This window comes from Myotis davidii, unplaced genomic scaffold (assembly GCF_000327345.1).
Source record: "Myotis davidii unplaced genomic scaffold, ASM32734v1 scaffold1580, whole genome shotgun sequence".
In the NCBI taxonomy this organism is placed as follows: Eukaryota; Metazoa; Chordata; class Mammalia; order Chiroptera; family Vespertilionidae; genus Myotis; species Myotis davidii.
The window spans coordinates 498,804-513,436 of NW_006292244.1; the positions used below are offsets into that span (position 1 = coordinate 498,804).

General features: G+C 59.2%; 1 protein-coding gene across 1 annotated transcript in view; it reads right to left on the reverse strand.

Annotated features, from left to right (window-relative positions):
- Window positions 1–9,440: 9,440 nt before the first annotated feature.
- SYK (spleen tyrosine kinase) overlaps window positions 9,441–14,633 on the reverse strand; it is a 57,932-nt gene continuing 52,739 nt past the window's right edge. Inside the window, exon 13 of the mRNA XM_006765679.2 lies at window positions 9,441–10,432. Within this exon, the coding sequence (XP_006765742.1) occupies window positions 10,360–10,432 (73 nt within the window). The 3' untranslated portion in view covers window positions 9,441–10,359. The remainder of the gene's footprint in view (window positions 10,433–14,633) is intronic.

Sequence of the window (14,633 nt, forward strand, 5' to 3'; positions counted from 1 at the left end):
GGCTGTCACGACACAGTGCCGTGGTGACAGAGCAGGAGCGTCTTGGTCCTGGCCCAGCATAGCCAAGCCTCCTGCAGGCTGGTGGTGCATGGAACCAAGAAACCATGGCGCCTTACAGGGCAAAACCCATGCCTGGCCGGTGTGGCCAAGTGGGTAGAATGTGGCCCGCGGACCAAAGGGTCGTGGGTCCGATTCCCAGTCAAGGGCATGTACCTGGGTTTCAGGCTCGATCCCTGGCCTCCGTCCAGGCATGTGCGAGAGGCAACCAACCAAGGTGTCTCTCACATTGAAGTCTCTCTCTCTCTCTCTCTCTCTCTCTCTCTCTCTCTCTCTCTTTCTCTCTCTCTCTCTCTCTCTTGTGGGAGGCAACCAATTGATGTGTCTCTCTTCTCTCTCTCTCTCTCCCTCTCTCTCTCTCTCTGTCTCTCCCTTTTCCTCCCTGCCTCTCCCTTCCACTCTCTCAAAGAATCTATGGAAAGTATTCTCAGGTGAGGATTAACAAACAAAAGAACAAAAGGGCAAAATCCAGGGTGGGAGGGAGTCCCTCAACCCTTCTGCGAACAGCTCTTGGTTGAATGTGCAGCCTACGCGTGGGGACAGGAGACCAGGCCATGGTTTTGGGGTCTCGATCCCGGCCTCGGGGCCGCCCTCAGGCCTGCGGTCAGCCAGCGGACAGAGGGGGCGGAACCACACACAGAAAAGGCGTCTTTCCGGCCAGGAGTGCCCCAGCACTCCCCTGACGTGCCTCAAACATGGCTGGGGTGTGTCCAGAGGGGCTCCCCCTTGCTTCTTTGCCTCCTGTGTGGGAACTGGGACAGCAGCTGGCCTGGCGCTGGCCCCTGGCGGCCATGCAGTAGCTCTGAGCAGCGGCCATGAGGGCGAGCCTGGTTCCTCGCCACCGCAGGCACTCGTGCTGTGGCCCCAGCTGGCCTGGGATCACAGAGGGTGCGTCTGACCTGGGTGCTGTGCCACCCCTGAGAACCCACACTCAGAAAGGGTTATTCCCCAACCACGTGGCTGCCAGCAAGTCCATGTTTCGCTCCCTCCCACCATCAAGGCCGGACCATGCGGGGCCCAGCAGGGAGCCCGCGTATCTCCCCGGGGTGAGTCTCCAGGAATGCGTTCCGAGAACTCCAGGCCCGGGGGGGCCCTTCCAGCTCAACAGCTCAGCTCAGCCTCCGCCTCAAGATGGGCAAGGCCACGGTCAGGCTGGCAGGAGCGAGCGCGTGCCCTGCAGAGCTATAGCAAGAGGAGATAAGGAGCCTCGGACCTTCACTGCTGTGCCCATGGCAGATGAGACATTGCTTCCCTGGAAGCGGAGGCAGCTGCCAGTTCTTCGCTCTGGAGAGAAACCACTTCTGCGTCCTCCTGCACCTGTGAACAGGTGGCTTCTCATCGCACCCTGCTGGCGGGTTCATGCTCTTGTAGAAAGAGCTGGAACCTGAGCAGCAGCCCCAGGACCCAGGAGGAGCTCGTGCTCAGGTGTTGGCTGCCACCCGGTGGACACGTGGGGAGTGGCTGCGCGGTGCCTTCCTCTGCAGCTCTGGCTGTGCCTGCTGCTCCCCCACCTCTGCGTGGAGACAGCGTGATGGCCACCTTCCTTCTTCCTCCCCTCCCCTGGCCCACAGGAGGCTCAGCCAAAGAAACGAAGCCGGAGCAGTGGCCCAGGGCTGGCCCTGGCGCAGGTGAGCCCCGCTCTGCACTCCCAGCTGCCCAAGGGCAGCCCCGCCCCGCGGCCCCCTGGTTCTGCCCACCGGCTCTGGGGGACCCTGTTGGCCTCCTCACCCGCTGGTTATGATAACGAGGTGCCGAGGGGCCCAGCACTGGGCCTGACTCATAGCTGCCACGTGGGCTTCAGAGGGCCCTGCAGCCTGTGGCAGGCGGTGCTCCCCTAGGTGGCATCACAGAGCCGCCGCCCATGCCGGGACGGACCCTCAGAGCGCGGAGCTGGGGCCCAGGCTCCCCACAGCCTGTGGTGTGGTGTCTGCACACAGCCGTCTCGGCTCCTCCCGGACCCCCAGTGCAGGAGGGCTGCTGACTTGGCCTTGAAGCAGGGCCGGGACGTGGGTTCCTCAAGGTCTGTGGGTGGCACAGTGGGGCCTGGGCTGGTCCCTGCACAAGCCATGGCCAGGCGGGGGGAGGCCCTGCTCCAGCTCCAGCCTCACCTCCCTGCAGGCCGGCGTGTCTCCCCTGGGCTCCTTGCCCTCAGGCCCCAGCTCCAGTCCTCTGGTGCTAGGACATTTTCTGTTGCCTCTTTCTCCTCTTGACTACCTCTTTTTTATTTATTTACTTATTTTATTTTTTAATCCTCACCTGAGGATATATTTCCCATTGATTTCCTGAGAGAGCGGGAGGGAGGAAGGAAGGGGAGGAGAGAGAGAGAAAAAAATATTGACTTGAGAGAGACAGATCGGTTGGTTCCCTCCCGCACGCGCCCGTCGGGGCAGGACGGAACCCGCCCTGAGGGATGTGCCTTTCGGTCTGTGAGCCGACACTCTGACCACGGAGCGGCCGGCCAGGGCATCTACTAGCTCTTTATCTCTGTCTCACACGTGCACACACGCCAGGCTGAGTCCCAGAATTTCGGTGACATTTCCTTTGAACTTCAAAGCTGTGGCTGTTTCACAGACTGTTTCTCAGGGGAGGGGCCTGGGAGCACAGGGCTCCGCCCGCTGGCCTGCCTGGTGGGATTGGAGCTGACCCCATGGCGGTGTCCAGGCCCTTTGAGGTCAGAGGGTAAAGCCAGAATGTGACGCTGCACTGGGCACGACCGCCCCATGCTGGGCAAACCCACGTGGCCAGGGCGTCAGAGCTTGGGGGGCCAACTCATCCTCGGTGGACGAATTCAGGACCCGGGAACCACCCTCCTGACCCAGGTCCTCTGCAAAGACGTGAGACGGGGCCTTCATTACGGCCACACTCACCGGCGCTTGGCTAGGACCCCAACGTCCCACTGGGGACTCCTCGGAACTTTGCCCGAGGGTCTCAGGTGAGGCTGGCCCCACAGCAGGGGGTGGAGCCGGCCCGAAGGCTGCGGGTCCAGGGCTCCAGGGCTTGAGAAGCTCTGCCACTCGCAGCCGCAGCCGGGAGCAGCGTCCAGCTGGGGAGGAGCCGCCAGCAGGTCAGCCAGAAACGGAGCCGGGAGCGCGGCCCCGGTCTGAGCCCCGTGGGACTCAGCCCCTTCTGAGCGCTGGAGAGGAGCCGGCAGGGGAGGAGAGGGTGCCCTTCCACAGCGTGGTGGGCTGGGCCAGGCGCCCAGGTTCACGAGCTGGAGTCCCAGCCCCTAGTCCAGTGACGGCGACCCTTTTGAGCTCGGCGTGTCAGCATTTGAAAAACCCTAACGTAACTCTGGTGCCGTGTCACATATAGAAATTTTTTGATCTTTGCAACCATATTAAAACAAAGACTTCTATTTTGATATTTATTTTATATATTTAAATGCCCTTTAACAAAGAAAAATCAACCAAAAACATGAGTTCGCGTGTCAGAGGTGTCATAGGTTCGCCATCACTGCCCTAGTCCCACAGATGCGTCCTTATTTGGGTTAGGGCACTGCAGGTGTAATTAGTTAAGAAGTAACCAGGGTTATAGGAGAGTAGTGTAGCCACTTATAAAAAAGGGACATTTGGAACCAGAGCCAGACACACAGAGGGACGAGTGCCTGAGGACAGGAGGAGAGGGTGCCTACACACCCAGGGGAGTGGCCCCGGGACCTGAGATGCCAGCCCCGGGACCAGGAGTGAGAAAAGCCAGGCCGGGCCCCATAGGCTCCCTGGCACAGACCACGAGCGATGAGGCTGGGAGCCAGGCTGGAGCGCGGGCCTCAGGGAGAGTGTGTGAAGCGTGGCCTGGGGCAGGCCTCGTGGCCACCCCTCCAGACGTGCACAGGTGTGCAGACAGGTGCGGCGGACGCAATCTGAAAACCCCTGGGAAGGCCCGGACGTGACCAGGCCTGGTCTGCACGGCCAGCGGCCTCATCAGCAACCCTGGCCTCGGCCCACATTGAGACCCGGGTCGCCCAGCAGTGGGAGGGCATTCACAGGTGAGAGGAGCCAGGATGTTCCATCCTCTCTAAGTTTGGCCTTGGTTCCACCCGCAGTGGCAAGGCCTGGGGAAAGGAGAGCAGATGCAGAATGTGCTGGGCAGGGCCTTCTGGGCCTGGTGCGGTGCTCACGGCATGCTGGGCCCCGCCTGCGGCTCAGGGGCAGTGAGGCTGCAGGGGGCAGTGAGGCTGCAGGCAGCCACACCATGTGTCCCTAGCAGGAGGCTATCTCTCCGGGCACTGCCCGTCTGCCTCCTCCCACACCCAGCTCTCTCCTCTCCTCCTCCTTCTCCTTCCTCAGTCTTTCTCCCCTCTCTCCCTCCTCCTCCTCCTGTGCTCCCTCTTCCTCTCCTCTGGCCTCTCTCTCGCACTGGCTGTGGGCAGGCAGGTTGTCCAGAAAACAATGCGGGCATCCTCGGGCCACGTTTGCATGGGCTCCTTCCAGGTGCTGGGAGCAAAGACCAGTCACATTTTTAAATAAAATTCCCAAAGGGAGAAGTTTAACCTGTAACCTCTCAGGACCGCCGTCTCTTCCCATCCCCTGGGCAGCGCTGGAACCGCTGTGGGCAGGTTAAGATTCAGGGGAAGGAGAGACCAGTGGGGGTCCCACAGCAGGGCTGTAGGATGATTTACAGCGCCGGTCCCTCCCAAGTGAAGTCACCCCAGCTGTCCAGCACCAAGGCCACCGCCCCTGTCCTGGGCGCCTGCTGGGACGGGAGGTGGCAGGTGACAGGCTTGTGTCCTCCGGCTGTTTGCTCCCAACCCCCCGGGGCCACGCCTCATCTCTGCGCCCTGGGCCAGAGCAGCCCTGTGGTGCCGGGGCGTTCCCTTCCAGCGGCTGCGCCCCTGTGGCGGGAGCATCAGCCCACAGCCGGCAGGGCCTTGACACTGGGATGGCCTGAGGGACCCTTGGGTCGCTGCTTGGGGAGGGACTTGTCCACGGTTCCCGATGTCTGAGCTGACCCATGTGGATCTCTGCCGGTGTCTGCTGGGGAGCTGCTTCTGGCCACAATTGCCTTGGGCTTTGCTCACTGCTGGGTGTCTCCAAGCCGTCGGGAACACGGCTACTGGGTGTGGCATTTGAACTGGGCTCTCCTGATACTTCTCTTGGGCAAAGCCTGGACCTCGCAGGTCCCTCTGGGTCCTCCTGGGCTGAATACGGCCCCCAATGTGCCCGCTGACCTGTCCCCCAATCTTTCAGCCGCTACACACAGGCACCGTGAAGAATGCGGCCCGTTCCCAGCTGTTCCCGACCTGAGAGCCAACAGGGACGGGCTGCTCAGGACACTGACCTCTCCTGCTACCTACTTCCCTGTTGTCCCATGGAATGTGGAAACCTACCTCCCAAGAGTGATGGCGTTTCACAGAGAAAACAAAGAGCCAGCCTCCTGCCAGCCCAGGCCCAGGCCACCTGGAGCAGGATGGAGTTGTTGAGGCACTTGTGAGCCATGGTCACCAAGTCATACCACTTAGCCTGGAACGGAGAAACCCAACCTGCTGGGACTCAGGTCTATCTGACATTCAACTTCCTGCTCCAGGCATCCAGGGGCATTCTGGGGGCCTCCTGGGGGATACCCTGGGGGCATCCTGAGGGATATCCTGGGGGACATACTGGGGGCATCCTGAGGGATATCCTGGGGGGCATCCTGGGAGAATCCTGGAGGATATACTGGGGGCATCCTGGGGAATATCCTGGGGACATCCTGGGGGCATCCTGAGGGATATCCAGGGGGCATCCTGGGGACATACTAGGGACATCCTGGGGGCATCCTGAGGGACATCCTGGGGCATCCTGAGGGATATCCTGAGGGATATCCTGGGGACATACTGGGGACATCCTAGGGGCATCCTGGGGGCATCCTGAGGGACATCCTGGGGCATCCTGAGGGATATCCTGAGGGATATCCTGGGGACATACTGGGGACATCCTAGGGGCATCCTGGGGGCATCCTGAGGGACATCCTGGGGCATCCTGAGGGATATCCTGAGGGATATCCTGGGGACATACTGGGGACATCCTAGGGGCATCCTGGGGGCATCCTGAGGGACATCCTGGGGCATCCTGAGGGATATCCTGAGGGATATCCTGGGGACATACTGGGGACATCCTAGGGGCATCCTGGGGGCATCCTGAGGGACATCCTGGGGCATCCTGAGGGATATCCTGAGGGATATCCTGGGGACATACTGGGGACATCCTAGGGGCATCCTGGGGGCATCCTGAGGGACATCCTGGGGCATCCTGAGGGATATCCTGAGGGATATCCTGGGGACATACTGGGGACATCCTAGGGGCATCCTGGGGGCATCCTGAGGGACATCCTGGGGCATCCTGAGGGATATCCTGAGGGATATCCTGGGGACATACTGGGGACATCCTAGGGGCATCCTGGGGGCATCCTGAGGGACATCCTGGGGCATCCTGAGGGATATCCTGAGGGATATCCTGGGGACATACTGGGGACATCCTAGGGGCATCCTGGGGGCATCCTGAGGGACATCCTGGGGCATCCTGAGGGATATCCTGAGGGATATCCTGGGGACATACTGGGGACATCCTAGGGGCATCCTGGGGGCATCCTGAGGGACATCCTGGGGCATCCTGAGGGATATCCTGAGGGATATCCTGGGGACATACTGGGGACATCCTAGGGGCATCCTGGGGGCATCCTGAGGGACATCCTGGGGCATCCTGAGGGATATCCTGAGGGATATCCTGGGGACATACTGGGGACATCCTGGGGGCATCCTGGTGGCATTCTGGGGGCATCCTGGGGGCATCCTGAAGGACATCCTGGGGGCATCCTGAGGGATATCCTGGGGGGCATCTTGGGGGCATCCTGAGGGACATCCTGGGGGCATCCTGAGGGATATCCTGGGGCACATCCTGTGGGCATCCTGGGGGCATCCTGAGGGATATCCTGGGGGCATCCTGGGGGCATCCTGGGGACATACTGGGGACATCCTGGGGGCATCCTGGGGGCATCCTGAGGGACATCCTGGGGGCATCCTGAGGGATATCCTGGGGCACATCCTGTGGGCATCCTGGGGGCATCCTGAGGGATATCCTGGGGGCATCCTGGGGGCATCCTGGGGGCATCCTGGGGGATATCCTGGAGGCATTCTGGTGGCATCCTGGAGGCAGCCTGTGGGCCATCCTGGGGGGCATCTTGGGGGCAACCTGGGGGCACATCAGTGCCAGTGGCCAGGTCCGCAGGTATTGTCCATGTGGGAGAAGACACTGCCCGCATCTTGTGGAGAACCAACTTCCTGAGCTGTGCACGTGGGGACTGCGTCCCTGGAACCTCATCTTTGGGCACAGCCCGCCTGAAAAGAACTGGAATGCAACACGATGGTTTTCTGCATGCTTTCCTTAGCCTGGATCCCACAAGGCCTGGCCGCTCCTCTGTCTCAAGCAGGGAAAGGAGGAGTGCCCACACCTGGTGGTCTGTGGATACAGTGTCTCCTGTGAACACTGTGGGGGAGGAGTGCCCACACCTCAGTGGTCTGTGGATGCAGTGTCTCCTGTGGGCGCTGCGGAGGGAGGAGTGCCCACACCTCGGTGGTCTGTGGATGCAGTGTCTCCTGTGGGCGCTGTGGAGAGAAGCAGCCCCGGACACTGGCTCTGTGCATGAATGAGGAAGGGTTGTTGCACATTTTCCCTCAATGCTCCATCCTTATATAATAAAAGGGTAATATGCAAATTGACCAAACAGTGGAACGACCGGTAGCTATGACGTTCACTGACCGCCAGGGGGCAGACGCTCAATGCAGGAGCTGTGCCTGGTGGTCAGTGCACTCCCACAGGGGGAGTGCCACTCAGTCAGAAGCGGGGCTCACGGCTGGTGAGTGTAGCGGCAGTGGCCAGACCCTCTCCCTCCTCTGGGACAGAGCTAAGGAGCCCTCGGGGGATGTCTGACTGCCCTAGGATCACCTGGGGGGAACAGGCCTACACCGGCAGTCAGACATCCCCTGAGGGGTCCTGGACTGCAAGAGGTCTGAATGTCGGCACCGGCCTCTAGTAGTTTAATGGCAGCCATGGAAACAGTCATTGGAAGCCCTGGAAGAGGAAAGGTTGCAGTTGAGGTGGCTTTGGTGCAATATTGCCTCTGAGGCAACTTGCCCCTGCTCGCTCGGGCTCCGGGGGGTGGTGGCCCCAGCGGTCACGGCCTGGCCTGGCCAGGGAGCCTGTCTGTCCATGATGTCCTTTGTTCCCACTCAACCAGGGCCAGCATGGGAAGCACGTGGAGTGAGCCAGACCAGGCAAGGACGTGGCTAGGCCCAGGAGAAGGCAGCAGGAGCGTGAAAACCAAGCGCAGGCCAGTGGCCAGGACGGAGCCCTCGGCTTCCAGCTTCAGCTGTTCCCTGCACAAATCCCTTTGCAGTGGCTCCTTCCTCCCGCCCTCCCCTCTGCTGCAGACCCGGGAAGACCCGGCACAGGACCCTTCACTAGAGAAGATGGACACAGGGTGCAGCCGGGATCCCACACACGGGACACCGCCCCGGGGCCGGCACTGGGGGCTGCCGCTCCCCGCCCCTCCTCCCTCTGCCCACTCGCCTCTGGGAGGGGCAGAAGCGATGGGGGCATGGCCTGCCCCACACCTCGGGGGGAGGAGGGCCAGCACGCAGCCTTCCTCAGAGGTCATCTCCGCTGTGTCCAGCCCTTCCTCTCAGGGTTCTGAATTGCCTGACTACAGGCTTCATCATTAACCTTTCAATTTCAGGCACTATGTGTATTGCCACTGGTTGGACTATCAGCGGTTCTCAACCTGTGGGTCGCGACCCCTGTGGCAGTTGAATGACCCTTTCACAGGGGTCGTCTAAGACCACCCCGCATATCAGATATTTACATTATGATTCATAACAGTAGCAACATGACAGTTATGAAGTAGCAACGAAAATAATTTTATGGTTGGGTCACAACACGAGGAACCATATTTAAAGGGCCAGAAGGTTGAGAACACTGGACTATCTGCTCAGCACACAGGGATCCTCTCTAACAAAACCACTAAACCACCAGGTAGCACAATTCTAGAAGAAGGAATGGTTTCTAAAAGTTTCTCAACAGGAGCCCCATGTCTGACGTCTCCTGCCTGGCCAGGGCCCCGCTGCGTTCTCCAGCCTCACTCCCCTCGGAGCAGGGCCTCGCAGCTGCACACGGGGGATGCACCCCTGCAATGTGTGAGCAGAGCTGAGACGGGACGGTCTGAGTGTGTGACGTGACTGACCCAAGGATGATGGTTAAGTAGCTCTAGTTTTCAAGAGCCATAGCAAAATTGACTAGCAATGGTCTTGAGTAAAATCAGACACTAGTTAAGGATTAATTAAGACCAGGGGATGAGAAGATAATTCTTGGGTTTTGTATCTTCAGCCCCAAATCACACCCAGTAAAACCTGCTTGTGGCGAGAAGTGGGTCTGCGCTTTATTATGGATTCACACCTTCTTTAGGAACTCGTCTCCACCTGCCCTGGCTGGAGCCCGCCGAGGACGCAGGCAGAGTGCTGGCGGCACCCTCTCCAGGCAGAGGAGGCATGGGCTCCACACAGCGGCAGCGGCCTGCTGTCTGTCCTCCTCCTGGTCCAGGCGACAGATAGCCTTTCCCTGGAGGTCACCATCTATGCGTGAGGACAGTCTTCAGAGCGGCCTCAGGAGAGGGTTTCCGGGGTCAGCGAGCCACGCCGCCCCTCCCACAGGCCGCCCTCAGGAGACACGAGTCTCTGGCTCAGAGGGCAGGGAGGAGAAGCAGCGTCCTGACTTGATCCTTGCCTGGCTACGCCTTACACACCCGCTGGTGGAAAGTGACCTGTGAAAGCCTCAAAGCACGTTGCCATCGGGAAAGCCTCTGGGGCCAGGGCGAGTCCGGTGGCCCGTTCCAGCAAGTCCCTCCCCCCACTGCCTGCCTCACCATGGCATCGTGTCCCTGCCCTGGGCACGCCGAGACGGGGCGAGGGGCGCTCAGTGCACATGGTGTCTCTGGGCGGTGGCTTCCGGTGCAGCCGGGAGCCAGAGGACTGGACAGACAGTGAGGGCCTCCGGACACAGACCCTGCAGATGACCAGCCTGGGAAACCACACAGACGACAGACACGGAGGAAGCCACAGCCCTCTGCCCCTGCTGTCCATCTTTCTGCCATGCTCCCTGGGCGGGCGGTTGTTCTGTGGAGGGTGTGTCCGGGATGGGCTTTGGGGACCACAGTCAGGCATGTCCCGTGAGGCTGGCTCTCCCAATGGGAAGAGGGAGATGGAGACTCAAAATCAGTGACTGTATACGTTGGCCTGCGCCTCATCTGCTCACAGGCGGCGCGACCGGCACAGCCTTAGTTCACCACGTCGTAGTAGTAATTGCGCAGCCGCAGCTCCACCGCTGCGAAGCCAGGCCTGCTCTCCACGCTGGAAAGGGAAGACAGGCATTAGTGGTCAGTCGCCCTGGTGACAAGCAGGCCATAGCTGGGCCTTGGGGCGAGTGCGCATGTGCGCCCCCTGGTGGCTTACTCCAGACCCTGCAGCTCTCAGCATGTCCTGCTCCCAGCCCTGGACCCAGCCAGGCCCTCCGGGACCTACAGAAGCCAATCTGCAGTCAGCAAGACCCAGGTGGCTCATTCCACCTTAACGATGGAGAATTTTGCACTGGAGCTCTGGATCCTTTAACCCAGGATGTAGCAACGCAGCCACGTCTGGGAGGTATCATTGGTCAACATGCCGCGGACACAGCGTTAGGTTTGACTCATAACCTTGTTAAGAAGAAAGTCACCACAGTCAAACTGCCCCTCCCTCACCCCAACTGGGTGTCTCAGGGTTTCTGAGCATGTGCTGTTGCTAAGGGTCTAATCAAAACTCGGAGCCTGTCGGGAGAAGCGGAGACGCGGGCCTTGCTGCCATCTTAGCACAGCGAGGCCTCCCTCTCGTCGCTGGCAGGTGCCGTAAGGCGTCTAACCCGTGGGGAAAGCCTTTCACAATCTGCAGTCTCTGAACAAATGTCACACGTCTCTGCTCTACCACAGGCCTTCTGAGCAGGACCTGTTGCCAGCAAGTATTTCTTAAAATTCAAAGAACCTATCCTTATTTGGGAATAATTTTTCTTATTTTGCAAGATTTTTGGCTATATTTTAAGTGGGTAAAATTACCCAATAAGTGAAAAAAAAACTTGAAATTAAACTATGAACTGTCCAGAGTCAACCTTTTTGACCTACGACGACAATTTCATAAGGTTCAGTGTAGGTGTGAGAACAGCTAGGGAGCATGCAAGAGGCCAGGGGTCACCCACCACTGTAAGGGCAAAGTCGTTTCTACAGAACCAAATGGGTTGTCTAGTCAAATGGCGTCAACATAGAGGGTTGTTGCAGAGGGTCTGTGACTTTCAGCGAAACAACATATAACCAACCAATCTGAGCACAGGCTATTGCTATAAGCAAGAGTTAGGTCCTTGGCACCTCATCAATGTCATCACAAATGATGTCATTCCAGACCTGCTGTCATGGCTGCACCTACAGCTTTCAAGAGCAAGCAGCCCTGCTGAGAACACCAGCCGCCGTGGTCAGGCTGGGACCTGGCCTCGCCGTGGGGGCCGTGTCCTGGCCACCAGGTTGTGGTCTGGGAAGGAATGTGGTGGCCAAGCCCAGGGTGCAGAAACACAGGCAGAAACTGTCCACACAGACAGACAAGGGAACACACACTGATCACCTTTGCAAATCAGAAAGTTCTGCCCCCACTACGGGCCCTGAGTGCACAAGATCTGCCTGAAGCTTGCTGTGCGGGATTCATTCACCCGGCAGCTGAGCACCAGGAAACTCGTGTAGAGAAACGGAACAGACTGGGCCTCAGGGAAGGCAGCGGCCGGGGTCCCAGGGAGCCTCTCCTTTGCTGCACGGGTCAGGCTGCCGGGAGGAACCCAGGACGACCCGCACCTGGGCAGGACGGGCACCGCATATCCTGGGCTTGTGCTGCTTCCGCCCACCCAGGCCGAGGCTTTGTCCACTCTTCCCCTTGTGCCCAGCGCACCCCTTCTTCCCTCTCATTTCCTGACCCCAAGCTTCCACCCTGTAGTTGTCAGGTGGAAACCCCGTCCAAAGGGGCCACATGGGCCCTAACAGAAGTGCGACCCCTAACCCTGTTCCCGCCCCGTGCTCCCGGCAGCTTGCGCTGCAGCACCCACCGCGATGTGCCAGCACATGCCCGTCTGGGCTGATGCTCCTGCTGGCCCCGCACCACCAGCCCAGAGGTGTGGCCTGTGGGAGGGAGTGTCTCCGAGCGCAGGAAAGGAAGGGCAACGCACGGGGCGTCTGCCATCCACCTCAGATGTGTGCGCATGTCTTTCTGTGTAAATTGCTACTTACTGGTATCTATCCCACCATACCTATCCATCACCCACCTATCACGTATTGATTTACTGATCTATCATCTGTCACCTACTATCTATCTATTGATCTGTCTACCTATTTCCTATGTATCTATCCTTCCACCCATCACCTATCAATCAATATATATAACTATCCATCTGTCTTTCTATCCACCCGTTCACCCACCCTTCCGTCTGCCTATCTATCTACCTGCCCACCTACCTACCTACCTACCTTCCTACCTATCTACCCACCTACCTTCCTTCCTACCTACCTTCCTACCCACCTACCTACCTACAACCTACCTTCCTACCTATCTACCCACCTACCTTCCTTCCTACCTACCTTCCTACCCACCTACCTACCTACAACCTACCTTCCTACCTATCTACCCACCTACCTTCCTACCCATCTACCTTCCTACCCACCTACCTACCCACCGACCCACTTACCTTCCTACTCACCTACCTCCCTACCCACCCCACCTACTTTCCTATCTACCCACCTACCCACCTACCTTCCTTCCTACCTACCTTCCTACCCACCTACCTACCTACAACCTACCTTCCTACCTATCTACCCACCTACCTTCCTTCCTACCTACCCACCTACCTTCCTACCTACCTACCCACCTACCCTCCTATCTATCTACCCACCTACCTTCCTACCTACCTACCTAGCTATCAAAATCTATCACCTTGGTAGCCCATTGATGTTTCTATCTCTCTATCCCTCTCCTGTCCTCTCTAAAAAAAAAAAATCAATGAAAACATATAAAAAAATAAAATCAATCACCTTGGAAAAGGTGGCTGACTGTTTACAGTGGAGGAAAGCTTGGAGACTACACAGGAGTCATTTGTGTTTGCTTTACTGACTCCAGGTTCTGGAAGCTCCCAGGCGTCATGCCCAGGCAGCCACTTCCTCTCCTCCTCACCTGCGGGCTCCTACAGGGAGGGCCGGGGTCTCTGTGAGGTTGGCCGAGGTGACTCCCCATCGCCAGCTCCTGCGCTCCCCGGCCTCCTGCCTGGCCATGCTCCCAGAATGTTCTGTGTGTTCTTCTTCATTCAACTGTACATCATTTAACTGCTTCTAGCAGACAAAGTCTCCGACCACCGCTCCCTGACCGGCACCGGCACCCAGGCATCCGTAGAAACCTGTGAGCTTCCGAAATCCAGCTTTTGCTAAAAGAACCTCAGTGTGAGGGGGAGTTGTCCTTCCTAATTGGGGCACGGCCGCCATCACTGCTGCTCCTCCAAGGACCCCTGGGCCCTGCTGCCCATTCCTAGAGGAGGGGTCTGCGTAGGTCCCTGGACAGCGTCCCTGGGTGACGTGATGGGGAGACCACCACCTGGACCTCACTTGGCTGTGACCTCAGTCTCCGCTGGAAAGCACCTGGGCCAGGGCTGTGTCAGAGCAGTTCCGCTGCCCTCCCGCCAATGCCACGCACCCTTTCCTCCTGCCTCCCTCCTGGGCCTGGCGGCAGCAGCACCAAGAGCCATGTGTCCAGGGAACAAAGATGGCCAGCAGATCTGGTCCAGGTTCTCCGCCCCATCCCCCCAGCCATGCCAGGCACCTCACTGCATCACCCCCAGTCCCAGCCACACAGGGCACCTCACTGCATCATCCCCAGTCCCAGCCATACAGGGACACCTCACTGCATCACCCCTCCCCCCCCAGTCAAGCCTGGGTGCCTCGCTGCATCACCACCCCCCCAGCCAAGCCTGGGTGCCTCGCTGCATCACCACCCCCCTCTCCCCTGAGGAGCACATCCCCTAATGCCCTCTCCCCCTGAGTGCCCCCTGCACACCCTTCCATTCGTCACTGGTCAGCATCCACCGCGGAGAGCAGCGGACAGAAATAACACGTCAGGTTCACATACAGAGCAGAACACCAGCTTTAACCATCTCCCGAGAGTCCACTTTAATACTTTTTTCCACCTGTCTCAGAATGATTTCAAGTTTATTTTTCTCAGAGGAAGTGAAACCTTCCACATGACGGCGCAGGCAGACTGGAGAGCTATAAATGCCACAGGCTCCGGCCCTGGCGGCCCTCCCACAGCTCCACCATCTCCCCACCTGGGTCTGTTCTGCTCCGGTGATGCCTCACAGCCACCAGGGCCCCGAGCCCCGCCAGAAGCACAGCACACAGCCCCTTCGAAAGCCAGGCCAGTCCCTGCTTTCCCGCGGGCCGCACAGAGGAACAGGTGCTGCGAGAGAAGCGTGGGCGCCCTGGTTCCTATCAGAGTCTCAGGGGGC